General features: G+C 41.5%; 1 protein-coding gene across 12 annotated transcripts in view; it reads left to right on the top strand.

Moving 5' to 3' along the window:
- The first annotated feature begins 11152 nt into the window (after positions 1-11152).
- Positions 11153-20742, top strand: part of LOC116978333 (ankyrin repeat and KH domain-containing protein 1-like) — a 140406-nt gene continuing 130816 nt past the window's right edge. For 8 of the 12 annotated variants that reach the window (XM_033029428.1, XM_033029432.1, XM_033029426.1 and 5 more), the window contains exon 1: positions 11153-11559. In XM_033029428.1, coding sequence (XP_032885319.1) covers positions 11374-11559 — 186 coding nt within the window. In that variant the 5' untranslated portion in view covers positions 11153-11373. The remainder of the gene's footprint in view (positions 11560-20742) is intronic. The other 4 variants (XM_033029433.1, XM_033029430.1, XM_033029431.1 and 1 more) reach the window with 2 other exon arrangements.

The following is a 20742-nucleotide window of genomic DNA, read 5'->3' as shown; positions in this document are numbered from 1 at the left end:
CAAATTTCCCCGCCAGGATGTTGGTCCCCCTCGGGTTCAAGTGTAACCCATCCTTTCTGTACAGGTCCCACCTTCCCCAAAAGAAGTCCCAATGATCCAGATTCAAGTGTAAATTAAAAGACTAGCCAAAGTTTGCACCAGATTGCACAATTTCAAGCTGTAAAATGCAAAAGCGCCATACCAATTGGAGGGGGGTGGGGGGCACCCCCCTCCCAAACCCTCCCATCCTTCCCCCCACCCCCTTGGTCGCTGCGCTCCCTTTAGCTAGGTCTCTCGCAATTTCTCATTCCCAACTCTCACCCAATGTTGGCAGCCCTGTAGTTCCTTGGCTCCAGGTTACAGTGGAATTCCCAGAAGGATCCTCAATGCAAAATAATTCTGATGGGAAAATAATGATTTTCTTGAGTAGTTACGGGTTATTTTAAAATTCACTCATAAGAGCTCAACTTTAATCACAATTGCAAAAATAGTATCCAAAACTTTTAGTTTTAGAGGCGACTAGACTAAGTGGGACCCGTTGGGTCCCAGTCACATGGGAGGCCTGGCCCCGCAACGCAACCCATTGCGGGACCAGGCTGCTGCTTGGGGCGGGGCTGCTGCTTGGAGCGGGGCTGCTGCTTGGGGCGGGGCTGGGCTGGGCTGCTTCGGGTCCCTCTGAAAGTCCAGTTGGAAACTTCCGCCGGCCATCCTCACTCAGCTCCAGTAAAGACGCAATGGCGCAGGAAGGGGCGGACCGTCCCGGGGAGTGACAGGGGAAGAGACAAATCCACGCGGCGTTGACTGGCAGAAGAGATCGATCTGCGCACGCGCGGTTTTTAAGATTTATAAACCTCGTTAAATTTTACGACATTCAACCTATCAGAACGAAACTTGGTACACTCGCAGCACAGGAGAACTGGCGAAAAATCATAGAGCTATCGCAAAAAACGTTTTTGCGCAAATAGAAAGACCACCAAACCGGAAGATAACAAGATCAGAGTTTTAGTTATGTATAGATAGAAGATAGATAGATAGATAGATAGATAGATAGATAGATAGATAGATAGATAGATAGATAGATAGATAGATAGATAGATAGATAGATAGATAGATAGGATAGATAGGATAGATAGATAGATAGATAGATAGATAGATAGATAGATAGATAGATAGATAGATAGATAGATAGATAGATAGATAGATAGATAGATCAGTGCCTTCAAACGATAGAAATGGTGGTATTGATGTGTATTAGCTATAGTTTATGGGCGCAGGAATTGATGATACCCTGAGAAAGATGATAATATCATATGTCTTTAAAACATAACCTGGTTCTGATTTTGATTAATAAAAGTCACCATATGCTTCCTTCAAGAGTTTTGACCTAGAACAAAGTCCACCAAAAATCAGAATATGCAGAAACCAGATCGTGTGTGAAAAGTCAAATGCTATTTTGATCATACAACTTCAATTTTTAAGTAAAGTAGGAGGGCGACTGAAGTTATCTCCTATATATATTTTTTATAAGACTTCAATTTTCCATACACATTTGCAAGTCCGTTTTGTTTTTGAGTGAAGCCTAAAAACCAATCATTTTGAAGAAATTGGTTTTGTGCAATATTCTAACCAGTTGTTAACACAATATCTTAGTTGCCACACTTAGAATTTGTTTACATGAATAATTGTTCTAATAAATTTAACTCTGAAGTACCAGGAGCTTTGCTAATGTACTCAATTCTTTGAAGTAGCTCTCAAATCTATCGGTTTCTAACTCCGAGGGGAATGCGCTGACACAAAACCAAGGTGTTGATTATTAACTGTTTGTGAGAAGATTTACATTGTTTGGACTCATTCTGTATGATGAATCTAGTGAACTCAATGTTGTTAAGAAAATGTTGGATTCATGTTTGGATTGCAGCTTCCACAGATCCACCATATATTTTGAAGGTTCACTGTTTTAAATTGAAGTTTCAAGATTTGCATTCATTTTATGCTATTTAATTTACTGTTTTCAAAATGCTCTGACCGGGTAAAACTAATTACTACTTATTATCTACATTTTATGAAAAAATTGTACTTTCAGTCCATGCTCAAATATTTAGAGATTCAGAACCAGCAATGCAAGGCATCTACTGCATCCCATTCCGCAAAAACAGTTCCTCCTCTTCCAGTTAGCGTAGAGATGCAGATAATAGGCCTTCAACTCTCCAGTAACTGGACATGAAAGGACAATATTAATGTGTAAAGATTATTGAGAAATTTAAGGAGATTCACTATGACAGATAAATGGCAGATATGAACTTCTGCAAAAGGATGTTATACTGTTTTAATCACCAGTGAAGGATATTGAGTTTGATGTAAGCAATGTGATAATAATCCGCAAGAAGCACATTCTTAAACGCTGGTTAATAAAGCACAGAAAATGTAACCTGTATGTAGAAAGCTTGCTGGTTGTAAGCTGCATTGCCTTCTTAACTAAAAAGCTGTATATTTCTCAGTGCCATTGTGAATATATTGTGAAACAAAGTGAATCCATGTACTGTATATATTGACCATGGTATGGACTATCCAGTGATAGGAAGGAACTATAGATGCTGGTTTACATCGGAGATAGACACAAAATGCTGGAGTAACTCTGCGGAACAGGCAGAATCTATGGATACAAGGAATGGGTGACTTTGATGGCACTGGGCCTGTACTCGCTGGAGTTCAGAAGAATGATGGGGGATCTCATTTAAACATACCGAACAGTGAAGGGCTTGGATTGAGTGGATGTGGAGAGGAAGTTTCCACTAGTGGTAGAGTCTAGGACTTGAGGTCATAGCCTCAGAATTAAAGGACATCCTTTTAGGTAGATGTGGAAGAATTTCTTTAGTCAGAGGGTGGTGAATCTGTGGAGTTCTTTGCCACAGAAGGCTGTGGAGGCCAAGTCAATGGATATTTTTAAGTCAGAGATAGTTAGATTCCTGATTAATACGGGTGTCAGGGGTTATGGGGAGGAGGCAGGAGAATGGGGTTTGGAGGGAGAGATAGATCAGCATGATTGAATGGTGGAGTAGACTTGATGGGCTGAATGACCTAATTCTGCTCTTATCACTTATGACCTTCTGAAGAAGGGTTTCAACCCAAAACGCTACCCATTCCTTCTATCCAAAGATGCTGCCTGTCCTGCTGAATTACTCCAGCATTTAGTGTCTATCTTCTGTGTGGACAATCCAATCCAATATAGATAATGCAATCCAAAAGGACTCAAGGATTTATTGATTTGATATGAATTGGGCACAGAGGATCAACATTGGGGAAAATACAGAAGTGTGATATAAACTGTGCACACATACGTGCAGGTTTGTCATACTTAGTAGTTGAAAAATCTATGACTTCAACCTCCATCAGATTATGGTAATCATTTCAACCACTGCTCTCCTAACTTGGAGCATGGCCTGTTCAGTATTGCATATTGAACTAATTATTCATCCAATGAGAACAAACAATTTTCTATCGTGATCTAGGTGGATGCATGATTTAGCATATAATTTTGAGGGAAATATTGTGAGTAATGCCATCTTCAGCTAGCTATATTGGAAATTACATGAACTGCAAATTAACTGTACATCCGTTTGATTGTTTGTCGTTTCTTGTTGATTGGGCAAATAGGCTACAGTATTTGCCTGCAGAACTATGAATGCATTCCAAAAATAATTCATTTGAATGAAGCCTTTTGGTTCTCTGGAGAATATACTAAAAACAAGCCAGAAAGGAGAGTATACATATTTTGCAGCAACTATCAGGAAGTCCCAAAGTTTTTTTCAATCAATTAAAATAGCTTTCAGAAGTATAATTTCTATTTTAGGAAATGTGAGATAGGACAATCTAGCTATAGTGTGGCGACATAGATTAGAGTAACATATCTTTTTTTTCAGGATTCTGCTGGCAAGCATGTGGATGATGTGATCTGCCCATCACAATTGTTTAAGTTTGAATGGTGAGGATGTTAGCTTTGGAGAAGATGCTACTATGGGCTCACTTACCTAGCCAATGGGTTTGCAAGAGTTTGTGCATTTGATACTGTCGACCACACCATCCTAATTGACCATCTCCGGTACGGGGTTGGTATTGAGGGCACTGCCCTGAGCTGGTTCATCTCCTACCTCAAAGGTAGGAGTTTCTCTACTAACATAGGCAACTCTTTCTCCTCCCCAGCTAGTCTCTGCTCTGTGGTTCCACAAGGTTCCATCCTTGGCCCCATTCTCTTCTCCCTCTATATGCTCCCCTTAGGTCAAGTCATTCAAAAGCACGGCATTTCCTTCCATTGCTATGCAGACGATACACAACTCTATCTCCCCCTGAAGTCCAAAAACTGATCAAATCTGCTTAACCTTATCCGCTGCCTCGAGGATATAAAGTGTTGGATGACCCAGAACTTCCTCCAAGTAAACGAGAGTAAGTCTGAGGTCATCCTTCTCGGCCCCTTGGACTCAATCAAAATGATAGCAGGCAGCCTTGGAAGCCTTACTCCATTACTCAAACCTCACGTCAAAAACTTTGGCGTGATATTTGACTCAGCATTGAAATTTGACAAACAAGTCAATGCCGTGGTAAAAGCGAGCTTCTTCCAGCTTCGGACGATAGCCAAAATAAAACAATTCCTCCAGTTTGATGAACTCGAAAAGATCATCCACACATTTATCTCCTCCCGCCTAGATTACTGCAACTCCCTTTACACTGGCATCAGCCAATCTTCCCTGTCCCGCCTGCAACTGGTCCAAAACACCGCAGCGAGACTCCTGACGGGCACCCAAAAAATGGGACCACATCACCCCGATCCTTACCTCTCTCCACTGGCTCCCTGTGTGGTTCCGAATAAATTTCAAGATCCTCCTTTATGTCTACAAAGCCCTCAACGGGCTTGCCCCCACCTACATTAAAAGTCTGCTTACCCACCACACCACCTCCAGGTCCCTCAGATCGGCCGACTTAGGGTTACTGAACATCCCGCGGTCTAGGCATAAGCTCAGGGGCGACCGCGCCTTTGCGGTTGCAGCTCCTAGACTGTGGAACAGCATCCCGCTTCCCATCAGATCTGCCCTCTCCATCGACTCCTTTAAGTCGAGACTTAAAACTCATCTTTACTCTCAAGCTTTTCTTGACGTCCTCTGAGTGAGGGCTCTGTGTATGTATTTATGTATGTACTTAATCTATGAACCACTGTTGTATAATGTTAGTACCTCCACCAATGTAAAGCACTTTGGCCAACGAGAGTTGTTTTTTAAATGTGCTATAGAAATAAAAGTGACTTGACTTGTGCAGAAGCAATTCCCCACAGTTCTGGTACCCTTCCCTAATAAAAAGGATATTGTATCAGTGGAGGCAGTCCAAAGGAAATTCTTCACCCTAATGTGTAGGAAGGAACTGCAGATGCTGGTTTAAACCGAAGATAGACACAAAATGCTGGAGTAACTCAGCGGGACAGGCAGCATCTCTGGAGAGAAGGAATGGGTAACGTTTCAGGTCGAGACCCTTCTTCAGACTTCACTTGGGGTCTGTCCTATGAAGAGAGGCTGAGCAGGTTAGGTCTGTATTGTTTGAAGTTTAGAAGAATGAGAGGTGACTCTATTGAGACGTACAAGATTCTGAGAAAGATTGACAGGGTAGAGAAGAGGGGACACAATTACATTTAAAATGGCGATGTTTGGAAAATTCTTTATGCAGAGGTTGGTGAATCGCTGGAGTTCTCTACCTGAGAAAGTTAATTATGAGTAAATAAAATGACAGTAGATTTGACTTTATAAAGCACTGACGAATTGAGAACTATGAGGACTGGCGCAGATAGCAGCCAGGGGCAGCGTAGGTCAGCCATAATCATTTTGAATGGTGGAGCAGGCTTGAGGGGCTTAGTGGCCTTCTCCTGCTTCTTTCTCGTGTTCTTGTGCTAATTTGGAAGAGATTTGGGAATGATGTTTATCAGTTGAAATTTATTATTATTTGCAGCATTATTTGAAAAATGTAAGTTACATTTAATATCTTTAAAATTATTAAGAAGCAAAGGTTGTCCATTTACTGAGGCACAAAACAATGAGTAATGCAATAAAATATCCAACAGTGTTCATCTCTATAGTCAGATGTTTGTTGATCAATGTACAGTAGATGGTGTGTAATGCATAACAAAAAAATATTAACTAAGAATGAAAAGCTTTGATGTTGGCATGCTAAAGCTTTGATGTTGCTAAACTGTTTGAAGTTTCTCTATTTGAAAAGTTTATCTATCATTTTTTTGTTAATGCTTATTGGAATTTCAGATTTTTCAATAATGCTGCAGTCCGTCAAAATATAATAGGACAGGGATTCAGAGTTAGATAACTCACAACAGAAAAATTGTATAGCTAGTTTAGATACAGGACAAAGTAGGATCATCATGAATAGTGTTATGAACAATGAGTGTACAATAGCAGAGGCAATCACTGCAGCAATCAGAATGTAATGTTAATCCTGGGCTAGCATGCATTTTACAATTTAGACTGTGGTTGTAAAGGTCAGTTACTTTCTCCCTGGTAGATAGGCAAACTTATTATAACATAATTGGATTTCATGTGGACAGTTAAAATGCATGTCTGCTGTCGGATTAAGCCCTCAATATCCACAAATGAAATTTCTGCTCTAGATACTTTAGATGTGAATGATGTGTATGGGAACACTGGGATTTTTTCTAATATTTTAATTTCAAAATCCCCAAGATTTATTCGAATAGGTCTATGTGAGATTAGCCTCCAGACAAAACAGCAGATCAGTAAAACAGTGTAAGTTTCATATATCCTTTATCACTAGCTCTCATAGAATAAATGTTAGTATACTGTAATTATAGTGGGGCTCTATTCCATCACTTTTGTAATTGATCAGATGAAATCCAGTCATGATCCCCAACAACTGCATTAATATTACCATATATGTCTGTTGATAAATTTGAAACATTGTGTTCTAAAACCTGCTTCCATCTGCACAGGCATGCTAATATTTCAGGTCAATGTCCTTTCTTTGGAAATGACAACATTCTATTTTTTGTTCTTACTTTAACAGTTTGCAGCATTTTTTTTGTACACCAAATTAATTTGCTGCATGTTTAATTATAGAATCAAACAGCAGGGGAACAGCCCTTCAGCCCAACTCGTCCATGCCAACCTAGATGCCCCATCTAAATTGGTCCCATTTACCCGCCTTCGGTCCCGTAGCTCTCTATATCCTATCCATGTCCCTGTTCAAATATCTTTTAAATGTTGTTATTGTACCTGCCTCACCTACCTCCTCTGGCAAGTCATTCCATATATCCATTATCCTCTAAGTGAAAAGGTTGCCTTTCGGGTTCCTATTAAATCTTTTCCCTCCCACCTTAAACCTATGTCCTCTGATTCTTGATTCACCAACTCTGGGTAAATAACTCTGTGCACTCCCCTCATGATTTTATACACCTCCATAAGATCATCTCTTAACCTCTTTCGTTTCAAGTAATTGAGTCGTAGCTTGCCTAATCTCTCTTTAGACTTTACTTTTGAGATGAAAGAATGGGTCGACTGGGCTTGTATTCACCGGAATTTAGAAGGATGAGAGGAAATCTTATAGAGACATATAAAATTCTTAAATAATTTGACAGGCTAAAGGAATCATGGGATATGGGGAAAAAGCAGGAACGGGGTACTGATTTTAGATGATCAGCCATGATCATATTGAATGGTGGTGCTGGCTCAAAAGGCCGAATGGCTTACTCCTGCACCCATTTTTCTATGTTTACATGATGGATGCAGGCTCTTTGGCCCACTGAATCCGCGCCGACCAGCAATCACTCCACACACTGGCACTATCCTGCACATAAAGGATAATTTACAATTTACAGAAGCAAATTAGCCTACAAACCTGTATGTCTTTATAGTGTAGGAGGATACCGGAGCATCCAGAGAAAACCCACAGTCACAGGGAGAATGTACAAACTCTGCACAGACAGCCCACGTAATGAGGATCAAACCTGGGTCTCTGGCACTGCACCATTATGTCGCCCTCTCCCTATAGCTCAGGCCCTGGAGTCCTGGTAACATCCTTCTAAATTTTCTCTGCATTCTTTCCAGCTTAATGACATCCTTCCTGTTGCAGGGTAACCAAAACTGAATACGATACTCCAAATGTGGCTTCATCAATGTCTTGTACAACTGTAACTTAATGTCCTAACTTCTATACTCAATGCCTGACTGATGAAGGCCAATGTACCAAAGCCTTCTTTACCACCTTATCTACCATTTTCAGGGAACTGTGTACCTGTACTCCTAGATCTCTCTGCTCTACAACAACCTGCATTTTTAAACAAAGAAAACGCATTAAACATTTTTTTTTAGTATTCATGTTGATTTATTTTCAAACAAGTCAGTACCTTATGAATCTGCTATGTACAGCTTAAGTACATAACTGATGTCTTAAAAGGCGCTATTAAGCACTTCATTATATTTTGTATTCTGCAATAAAATTCAAAACTCCATCTGATTTTGCAACTATTAAAATAGGATTAAAATTAATTCCTGCTTGCATGTATTTATTTCTGTAATCTTGACTAGCCTTACTCAATTCCTCCAGTTCAGGCATCTTAAGAATTCCAAATTTCCTCTGTCACATATTATAAACATGCCCTCAGATGTCTAGGCTCCTAAATCTCAATTCTATTCCAAAGTGGAAAATGGTTCCTCTACCTGCATCTTTAACAACCTCAGTCTGCTTTAATATCCAAGTTAATATCAATTTATATGACTCACGGTTATGTTTTGGATATGCTCCTGAAGTATCTTGTGAAGATAAAGGGATCAGGGCCAAGATCAACCCAACTTCAACCGTTAAGTTGCTATGTATACAAAGCACTTTAATAGGAATCTGACAGACAACTCTTTCACACATGGGGCGATACATATATGAAATGAAATGCCAGAGGAAGTGGGTTGAGGTAGGTACAAATAACATTTAAAAGATATTTACATAGGTACATGGGTAGGAAAGGTTTAGATGGATATGGGTCAAATGCAGGAAAATGGAACTAACTTAGATGGGCATCTTGTCGGCATAGACGAGTTGGACCAAGAGGCCTGGTGCTGTGCTGTTGCTGATATGCGTTGCAAGTCAGGCTTTGACTTGCAACGCATATCTGTGGAGGCCAATTTCAATTATTGTTGACTTTCACTGAAGCATGAACAAATAGGCCTTATTAAACATAACATTCACAAAACAAACCTATCTTTGCTGAAGAACACTACCCTTTGACCATACAGTTCTACATCAAGACTCTGGGAAAGGTGGATAATTTAACATATCTCAGGAGTCATCTTTCAGTGAATGTAAACACCAATGACAAAATTCACCATCACCTTAGAAACAAGGAACAGCAGATGCTGTTTTACAAAAGAAGAGACAAAGAGCTGGTGTAACCATGTGGGTCAGGCAGCATCTACTGAGAACATGGACAGATGTCATTTCAGGTAAGGATCCTCCTTCAGACTCGTTTCAGTCTGAAGAAGGGTCCTGACTGAACCATCAACTATCCATGTGTAGGAAAGAATTGCAGATGCTGGTTTAAATTGAAGGTAGACACATAATGCTGGAGTAATTCAGCAGGACAGGCACCATCTCTGGAGAGAAGGAATGGGTGACGTTTGCTGCCGAGACCCTTCTTCAAACGATCAGTTATGGCAAAAGACTGGATAGGTACCAAAAATTGTCTGCAAAATCCCCAGATCCACTGACAGAAAAGGCAAACAACTGTTAATATCGTCTCCAAGTGTGACATTCTAGCTTTGGGGGTCTAACTACTATGTTAGCTTTGATGGATAGGCTATGTTTTCACATCCTGACAACATACTCCCAAAAAGAGCACTTTATTCAGAGTGTTGTAGAAGTTGATAACTGGGCAGACATGAAAATGTCTCCTTGAAAAAGTGTAATATTTACTCCACGACTGGGAAGCAAGCCTTGGCCTTCAAAATGAATGAATGCATTAAAACGATCTGTTGAGAGTAGACACAGGCCCTGCACAAATGGTGGGTGGATCGCAACATGTCTTTAACTACCCACCCCGTCTCCCTTGTCGAATACCTGACTTCATCTGGCAGAGTTTGCAAGTTGCACATTAGCCTCATCTGCCACCTCACAATCCATTTAGAGTGAAAGTACATCATCCTCAATCCCAAGAGACTGCCAAAGAGAAGACTAAATAAACCTCAGTTTTTGTAAGATGCAGCCACCGACATTCTGTGTATTGAAACAAATTTCAATACACCACACCTATTTGGTCAAGCCAAAATACATCTAATTGAGTACCCTTTTCTCCAGAGATGCTGCCTGACCCGCTCTGTTACTCCAGCTTCTTGGGTCTATCTTCGTTGTAACTATAGTTTTACCTATATCGTGCTTCATTTGATGCATTTATGAATACCTTTTATGCTTGATAATGCCTTTAAAAACTTACAGACGGTTTATCAGTTATGGGCTGGATACCCGGCAATCTATTTCAAAGAACATCACTGGCCACTGTTTGTACTGTGACAGATATATTTTTTTTAAAACGGGATAAAAAAAGATACACTTCAGCCATGACTTCCTGTGGCGCATTTCGGAGCAGCTTTGAAGAATGTTAAATCACTTAGAGCTCCCCTATGGGGTGGGATACGCTATTGCGCAATCTGGGATAGTTTATTTAAAAAAGGGAGCGTGGTTTGTCTTAACTCTGGACACTGCAACTGCTGCTGACCCCAGCGATAAAGGTAATTGTGTGTGTGTGGTGTGGGGGTCAAATCTCAAAGTAAAACACAATAGGGAAACTAAAATCCATTCCACCCAAGGGCGTATATAATAAGATGTATGAAGTGGACAGGTAACAATCCAGCTGTATAAATTAATCTTTGTCCCACACAAGGCGTGCACCCCAAAAAAAAAAATCCATCGCCCATCCGGGTTCCTTTGTAGAAGACATTGCCGTGCAACCGAACTTGATGCGAGCCCGCTAGATTATTAGATTGACAGTCGCCCCGGCCAATCGCATGGCCTGTCCATCGCCATTACACTACGTAACGGAATGTCAGTTGCACCTTCCCACCAATCAGCATCGAGCGTTCCGGGAGGGGCGGGATCACAAGGGGGGCCGGATGTGCACCCATCAAGTTAGTCGGAGCAGGCGCACAGAAGTTAATGGTTCGGGTGGACTAATATTCGCGGGGCCTAGTGTGTGCGAGAGAGGCGCGGGGGCTTTCGCTGGTAGTAGCTGAAGTCAAACTTTACCACCAGAAAAGACTCAAACACAAAAAAAATTAATAATAAAACGCAGCTTCTACTCAGACTCAGAGGCGCCCGACACGGTAAGGATAGAGCGCGAAGAATATGCAGAATGAAGTGATAGCGGAGAACCGAGCGCTGGACACGATGACAGACGGCTTTGAAGACGAGATAGATTCGGTGACCGCTGCCGTCAGCACTAAAGTTCGTATTTTAGAGCCGACTCCCGGAGATCGCCTGGATTTCAAACTGGCTGTGCTCTCTGGGAGCGAAGAGGATGAGGTTTCTGAGGTAAAGTGACCCCTTGCTTCACGTCGCCACTCAACGACACCCGCTCTTTACTCAATCATTTTGAGGGGTTAAATCTCCCCCTCCCAACCGTACTCCCTCCCCACCATTTCCCCTGCATCCAAGAGTAGGCCCGAGGGCTGTGCATCAATGGCGGTGCGCACAAATCCGGGCCTAAATTTGTAGTATGAAGCCGAGGCTCGATCGCGGAGCTGGGAGAAGCGCTAGGCCAAGGTGGGGGTTGGGGTTTGGTTTTTGGTGAGGGGAGGGAGGGAGGGTGGAAAGAGGAGCCAAAGGGCCGATTACGCCTGCGCGGCGGCCTCTCTTGCTCCTGGGATGTGTAGTTTAAAAGGTGACTTGGAGTTTGAAAGGGAATTGTAGGAGAAGCAAGGTTGAACTACAACTCCCAGCTTTCTACACGGTCGTCCTGGCTCCTTGGGTTTTTTTTTTGGAATCAAGAAACTAGTTCAGGCCTGAATTGTCCTGAAGCCTCTAACCTCTTTCGAATTACAATCAACGTAGGTACAATCAACAAAAGCCGCTGCATTTGACACTTCCTACAATGGGATCGCATTAATTATGATATCATTTTCTACACAATATATTTACTGATTAAAATTTCAGTCCCATTTTCTGTGAATGTGTTTCGCCTGCGTATGTCCGACTACAGCCGAAGTTGGAAGGTACCATATTATTCCCTTTTACGTTAGGAAGCGTCGAACATAGGGCCTACAACCATTGAATGGTATCCCTGCCTACACAAATCTAGTCTTGAGGGTTTCGTCACATGGTGTAAGCTCATAGAACGGATATGATTGTAGTTCATCTCAATTACGGTTCCAGATTGATTTTGATGCATTACCAGATGAGCTGACGTGCCTGGTTTCGCCGAAATGCGGAGAGATGATGCTTGCTATGTTGATGTATGACTATTGGAACAAGTAGACCAATTGGCAAAAAAAAATCCCGGTTCTATTTGTTTTCATATTTTAGTTTAGGGGGCAGGGAGGGGAGATTTTAACAGTATTTACTTTTTGCTTTAAGTTTGTTTGTCAATACAGCAAAGTGATGCAGTGCTTTTGCACATTTTATGTAGAGAAACCAAATTATCAATATCTTCAGTGAGGTATTAGGGCAAATAGAAATATTAGATATCTTAAGATCGAGGTAAAGAATTGCTGGAGTATGTCATGGTTAACATATGGATCTTTATAATGGCCTGGGGTTAGAATTAACAGATTTTGGTGCTGAAAAGGAAAGATGGTGGTTTTAAAGTGTTCAAAATTAAGCTGAATAAATGTTTATTATCACATTCTTAGCTGATTTGATCTAATGTACTGAAACTGGGTGGTGGGCAATGAAGACACAATTAATTTATTCTGGATTGACATTGGATTATGTATTGTTCTTGAAGTGTCGAAACGTAAAGGTAAGTTGTTCAGAAATGATCTGCTGGTTAGGATTACAAGATTATGTTTGTCGGTAAAATTTGGTTGGAGTTTTGCCATGTTTTAATTGTATCAACTAATAGCATGATCATCATTTCTGTGGCTTAAATTTTGCTTTACCAAACTGGTTTAATCTTTGCAAGGAAGAAACTAGTTGGAATTCTTTGGTTGACCGATTTGTTACTTGGCAGGGTGGCCAAATGGAGCACTAGGTTGATCTGGCTTCTTTATATCAAGAACTCAATCCTCCTCAAATTCTGCATTGACTGGCTCCTCATATTTGTATTGTTGTGGTTCTACAGGCATGGTTCTATTCAGACACTCCTTCACTTCCATCAAATTCCCAAGTTCCACGTGTAAGCTTGGGTTCCCAACATATGATGGTTCACCTCTAGTTGGCATTTTGGTTGAAACCATCACTTTTATCACCAAACCTTCTCTCCCAGTCTCTTAGCTGGATTTTTTCTCTCCCATGTGTTCCATGCAAAAATGATTCTCATGACCCCTGATTTCTATTGTAGTTCTGCCCATCCTTTCTGGTTTTTGTCCATGAGACTTAACTTTATATTCTTTAACTCCTTTCCTTTGAATTTCACAACATCCATTCCTGGTTCATGTAACCTAGGCTCGCTTGCTAATTACTTTATCTTAAATGATGTATTTGTTCCTTACAGATTGACCATCAGTTTTATTTTTATCTGGGGAGCAAAAAACCCATCCACAATCTCTGCCCTTGCAAAGGAAATCCCGTTCATCACCCAAGTTGTTAAAAGTATTGTTGTATCCCTGACTTGCATCTAACATATTTGTGGTCATATTTTTTCAATTTTGTACCAGCTGTGTTTCATTTGGTGACACTCTTACTTCAGACTCGGAGAATCATGCATGGCTTCAACAGTGGATGAGAGAAGGTTTGTTGATTTAATTCCCAGGGAGAAGGGTTCCCCTGTGAGGAAAGGTTGGAAAAAGTTGGCTGTATATTTATTGGAGTTCAGAAGGTTCTGATCGTTTTTCAAACAAAAGATTCTGTGAAGATTGCCAGCAATGATGCTGTGAGTATTTTCACTTCTGGGGGAAACTAGATCTAGGTGATAGTTTTAGAATTTGGGGTCGCCCAAAGGGATTTCTTTTGAGAGCTGCATGGTTGGCATTGCTGTCTTCTGGATGAAGATTTAAAATAAAGTATGTTTTGCATGAGCTCATGAAGAATTCTGTCTTCCTGGGTAGATATACCTCCCATATTTGTTCTGTCCTGTGACATACGTCACTAAAACTTTAAAAAATGTATTACCCTATGGTTGCTGGCAGGAACTTGCTTAATGCAAGTTAGCTGTCATGTTTTCAGGATTACAATAGTGCTAGTATTTCAAAGTACTCTATTGGTTGTAAGGTGTGTTGATGTCCTAAGGTGCTTTTTGTTGAATGTTTTAATCTTTCTACACGTTAAGCAGCTCTAATCAATGTCGAAATTGACACATTACAATTATAATGTAATCCAACTTCAGCCTTCCTACAGTCAATCATATCATCTTTTCCAACTCTTCACTAATTTTGCTCAGTCTTTTCTTGGCTCTGGGAGCATCATACCCAGTGCTTTTCCAGATTATAGCTTTATCAGCTAAAGTATTATCATTGGAGTCTTCTGCAAATTGTCCTTGGCCATCTCTTTCTCGTAAATACACTAATTGGGAAACATTTGAAGAGGGAATTCCATATATGTATTCCATGTATGCAGGGTCTTGTGTTCAACATCTCTAGTCCCTTTACTGTTTGATTTGAGGTGCAATTCCTCCTTTGGATTTGTTGCAATTTCCTTCAGTTGCATATTGGGAAAATTATTATCTTTATTTCCTGTTACAACTTGGAACTCTTACTATTGATTTTCTGCACAGACCTTAATCAAGCAGTTTTATCATATTCTTTAACACTGAAAAAAAATTCTGACTCCCATAATCCTCTTCATTACAAAGACTCTCTATCTTTATGACAGTGGTTCTCTCTGTCACCGTTCCAGTGCTCTGCAGACCGTCCTCCCATTGTTGACGCTGTATGAGCTTCAGCCTTTTCTTGCCCTTTTCAGTTTTTCTCCAGAAAATCATGCCGTCACCTTTACTCTTGCCATGCTACAGTGGCCTCTAGTGCTTCCAATGTCTTTAAATCCAAACTCTCATCTAAATATTTTTCTTAATTAAGTACTTGAAATGTTTTCTAGATTTGTTTCCTTTAGCACTGAAGAATTCTAGCTCTGATGCGTCTACCTTTGATTTTTCCTGCATCTGCAGTTCTTTCTTAAACATATATTTTCTCTTCCATCGCTTTGGTCTTGAGCTGCCTTGCTTCTGGTTTTTGGTCCCATACATTAAAATTTTTCTCTGGCTGAGTCTATCTTATTGATAAAAATTTTGACCACTTCCAAATATCTTTTTAATGAAGATTCCTTTTGAATCTTTTGTGAAGACCTTAATATATGTTTTATGTTAGTTGTGCAAAAATAATTGAACTTTGTTGCTTCCATCAGTATGTATTCCAGCAGTTGGGCTGCGAGTAGCAGCAGAAACACTGACCAACTGTATTAATCTAGTAATACAGTGCAAAAACAGGCTCTTCGGCTCACCAACTCCACGTCCAACAACAATCACCCTTACGCTTGTTCTATATTATCCCACACAATAGGGGCAATTTACAGAGGCCAATTAAACTACATACCTGCATGTCTTTTGAATGTGGGAGGAAACCAGAACACCTTGAGGAAAAACCCATGCAGTCACAGGGAGAATATGCAAACTCCACACAGACAACACCTGTGCTGTGGTCAGGATGAAATCCTGTGAGGTAGCAACTCTAGGAGCTGCACCGTGTGCCACCAACTGTTGTCTTGCTAAATTAGCCCTCAGCCAAATAAACGTAAAATAACTTATTGGTTGTCCATTCAGCAAATAGGGAGCTTATTTGGAGGAATCTGCATTTTGTATGGGTAATTTGTAAGTCTCTATTTCAATCAGTCTTTGTAACCATCTTTAACTATTATGTTAGAAATTTAGATTGCCTGTGGTCCATACTCAATTTTATTCTCAATCCCAGTATTGTGCATTTCTTCATTTTGGAGTGATGATAGTTCTGGACTTTAACTGGCTGGTAAAGTAATTTTCCCTTCAAGGAAATGAGCAGTACTTTGGTGGCTGAATTGTCAGTTTGGATGCCTCATGTTTGGACAGATGAGTAGAGTTCTGGAATAAAACTGCATAGTTTGGAAGATTTTGACGTTTTATTTCCTTTTGACATTTGAGAAAATTTTAGCATAATAGTGCACACATTTTGAATGTTACAACATTTCTCCTAGACTTTATTTTTGGCTCAATAACATGTTGCTGTAAGCCATTCTCTAATTGACCACCCACTCATGGCAATTTAGTTTAAAATCCATATCTATACATTTCTCTGTGGCTGTGTAGGACTTGGTCTCTACACTCTCTTCCACTTGTTCTTCAGCCTCATCTCTTTAATTTTCCATCTCTGTATAATTGTATTCTTATATTCGAAGAGTAACGCAAGATAGAAACGGGTCCTACGTCTCAATTTATCCATGCCGAACCAGGTGCCCATCTAACCAAATTTGTTTGGGTTAGGCCCATATCCCTCTAAACCGTTCCTATTCATGTACATGTCCAAATGTCTTTTAAATGTTGTTGCGCCTCTCTTGAGCATTTTTTAATGGTAGAATCTGTATTTTTCGGTGCATTATCGATGACATAATTTTTGTCATGTGTGACCTTAATTCTGGAATTCAGTTGCTAGATTAAATTGCTCATTTTTAAGAGCCTCATTAAATTATTTTTTTGATCACTTGGTTTATTGTTTCCCTGCTTTTGTTCACCCTACCCTGAATGGCAATCCTTTCTGTCACTGTTCTAGATTTTCCTCCTTGACTCTCTGCTTTTCAACTCCTCTTTTAGACTCCTTAAAATCGTCACTTTTGAAAAATTTGAAAGATTACCTATCCTAATGTCTCTTCCTTTGGCGTTAGTCTGGAGTACAGTTTTGACTTATTTTTTTATTTTAACAAAAGATTTATTGTATTATGCAATTGTTTCTGGCAAAGCACCTTATAAGACATCAATATGTTAAGGCTATTCACGTTCACCTTGATGCTGATTGAAGCTTAAATTAGCTTAGAATTACTCTTCCCCTTTTAAAATATCAATTGGTACGGTTTTCTTGAAATGCTGTTTATTATGAGTAGTAAAGATTTTCCAAGTAAACAAAGTACTCTCCTGATGCTTAATAAGAGCATCATACATCTAGGTCGCTGATGATGGAAAGATTGGCAGCGTGACAAGTACAATACATTCATAAAATTACAAAGAAACAGTGAAAGATTAAGTGAGGAGGCAGATGAATTTCGACATAATTATGGGCCAAAATGAAATAACTTGAAGATGGTGAAAAGCTTGGGCCTTTGGAGGCCCATGAAAATTTTGTAGTCATGTGCACAGTGGCCAAAATGTCCAACTTGGATTTCAAAGAAAATGAAAGTGGCCAAATGTATTGTTAGACTTCCAAGTTGTGTAGCAAGTTTTAATGTGGTTAATCCAAATCTTGAGGATTGTGTGTAGTCTGGGAATCCTTCAGTAAGATCTATTTGGATTTACATAAATATAGTCTAGATTCATCAGAATATTACCAGACTGCAAGGATTGGATTATCAGGAGACATTACCGAAACCAGTCTGTTCTTTAAAACAGATAGTCTAAAAAAAGTGGCTTTTTTCCCGTTTGTTTTGAAATAAATTAATAGGTATAGGAGAAACATTTCCCAAGTGAACCTGAGACAAGTTCCCATATAAGAAAGAGGCCATTCTAAAGGGGTTAGAAAATACTTAAGATGGACACGAAAAGCTGGAGTAACTCAGGCAGCACTCTGGATATACATTTTTGTGTCTATCTTCGGTTTAAACCAGCATCTGCAGTTCCTTCCTGCAGATTTAGAAAATACTTAAACGGGTTATGAAAAAAATTCTGCCTAATTTAGTTTCAAATATCAATAGACAATCGGTGCAGGAGTAGGCCATTTGGCCGTTCGAACCAACACCGCCATTCAACGTGATCATAACTGATCACAGTAAGATATCAATAGACAATAGGTGCAGGAGCAGGCCATTTGGCCCTTCGAGCCAGTGTGATCATGGCTGATCATCCCCAATCAGTACCCCGTTCCTGGCTTCTCCCCATATCCCCTGACTCTGCTATTGTTAAGAGCCCTATCTAGCTCTCTCTCGAAAGCATCCAGAGAACCTTCCTCCACCGCCCTCTGAGGCAGAGAATTCCACAGACTCAGCACTCTCTGTGAGAAAAAGTGTTTCCTCGTCTCTGTTCTAAATGGCTTACTTATTCTTAAACTGTGGCCCCTGGTTCTGGACTCCCCCAACATTGGGAACATGTTTCCTGCCTCTAGCGTGTCCAAGCCCTTAACAATCTTATATGTTTCTATGAGAATCCCTCTCATCCTTCTAAACTCCAGAGTGTACAAGCCCAGCTGCCCCATTCTCTCAGCATATGACAATCCTGCCATCCCGGGAATTAATCTTGTAAACCTACGCTGCACTCCCTCAAGAGCAAGAATGTCCTTCCTCACATTAGGGGACCAAAACTGCACACAATACTCCAGGTGTGGTTTCACTAGGGCTCTGTACAACTGCAGAAGGACCTCTTTGCTCCTATATTCGATTCCTCTTGTTATAAAGGCCAACATGCCATTCGCTTTCTTCACTGCCTGCTGAACCTGCATGCTTACTTTCATAGACTGATGTACAAGGACCCCCAGATCTCGTTGTACTTCCCCTTTTCCCAACTTGACGCCATTTAGATAGTAAGCTGCCTTCCTGTTTTTGCTACCAAAGTGGATAACTTCACATTTATCCGCATTAAACTTCATCTGCCATGCATCTGCCCACTCCCCCAACCTGTCCAAGTCACCCTGCATTCTCATAGCATCCTCCTCAGAGTTCACACTGCCACCCAGCTTTGTGTCATCTGCAAATTTGCTAATGTTACTTTGAATCCCTTCATCCAAATCATTGTAAATAGTTTCGGTCCAAGCACCGAGCCTTGCGGTACCCCACTTGTCACTGCCTGCCATTCTGAAAGGGACCCGTTAATCCCTACTCTTTGTTTCCTGTCTGCCAACCACTTCTCTATCCATGTCAGCACTCTCTCCGTGTCAGCATATCGCAGTATAAGATTTGGCATATATTGAAATGGTATGAATGAATGAAGTTGGAGTGCATATTATTGAATGGCAGATCAGATATGTGTGCAGTGCCTCCACAACTAAACATTTTATTTCCCTTAAATAGAATCCCAAATTTCCTATAATTTGATGGTATTTCCTGAAATTTTCAAAAATGCTTCATTTGTTGTTTTTTTGTGTTAACAACACAAAGAAGAACCTCCCCCCTCTCTTCTTACCCCCCCCTCTTTTCTTACCCCCCTCCTCTCTTCTTACCCCCCCACCTCTCTTCTTACCCCCCCACCTCTCTTCTTACCCCCCCTCTCTTCTTACGCCCCCTCTCTTCTTACCCCCCCTCTCTTCTTACCACCCCTCTCTTCTTACCACCCCTCTCTTCTTACCCCCCTCTCTTCTTACCCCCCTCTCTTCTTCCCCCCCTCTCTTCTTACCCCCCTCTCTTCTTACCCCCCTCTCTTCTTACCCCCCTCTCTTCTTACCCCCCTCTCTTCTTACCCCCCTCTCTTCTTACCCCCCTCTCTTCTTACCCCCCTCTCTTCTTACCCCCCTCTCTTCTTACCCCCCTCTCTTCTTACCCCCCTCTCTTCTTACCCCCCTCTCTTCTTACCCCCCTCTCTTCTTACCCCCCTCTCTTCTTACCCCCCTCTCTTCTTACCCCCCCTCTCTTCTTACCCCCCCTCTCTTCTTACCCCCCCTCTCTTCTTACCCCCCTCTCTTCTTACCCCCCCTCTCTTCTTACCCCCCCACCTCTCTTCTTACCCCCCCACCTCTCTTCTTACCCCCCCTCTCTTCTTACCCCCCCCACCTCTCTTCTTACCCCCGCACCTCTCTTCTTACCCCCGCACCTCTCTTCTTACCCCCACCTCTCTTCTTACCCCCCCTCTCTTCTTACCCCCCTCTCTTCTTACCCCCCCCTCTCTTCTTACCCCCCCTCTCTTCTTACCCCCCCTCTCTTCTTACCCCCCCTCTCTTCTTACCCCCCCCTCTCTTCTTACCCCCCCCTCTCTTCTTACCCCCCTCTCTTCTTACCCCCCCTCTCTTCTTACCCCCCCTCTCTTCTTACCAGCCCTCTCTTCTTACCCCCCTCTCTTCTTACCCCCCTCTCTTCTTACCCCCCTCTCTTCTTACCCCCCTCTCTTCTTACCCCCTCTCTTCTTACCCCCCTCTCTTCTTACCCCCCTCTCTTCTTACCCCCCTCTCTTCTTACCCCCCTCTCTTCTTACCCCCCTCTCTTCTTACCCCCCTCTCTTCTACCCCCCTCTCTTCTTACCCCCCTCTCTTCTTTCCCCCCCTCTCTTCTTACCCCCCCTCCCTTCTTACCCCCCTCCCTTCTTACCCCCCTCTCTTCTTACCCCCCCCTCTTCTTACCCCCCCTCTCTTCTTACCCCCCCTCTCTTCTTACCCCCCCTCTCTTCTTACCCCCCCTCTCTTCTTACCCCCCTCTCTTCTTACCCCCCTCTCTTCTTACCCCCCTCTCTTCTTACCCCCCTCTCTT

This window comes from Amblyraja radiata, chromosome 11, assembly GCF_010909765.2.
Source record: "Amblyraja radiata isolate CabotCenter1 chromosome 11, sAmbRad1.1.pri, whole genome shotgun sequence".
Taxonomy (NCBI): domain Eukaryota; kingdom Metazoa; phylum Chordata; class Chondrichthyes; order Rajiformes; family Rajidae; genus Amblyraja; species Amblyraja radiata.
This window is presented reverse-complemented; position numbering and strand designations above follow the sequence as displayed.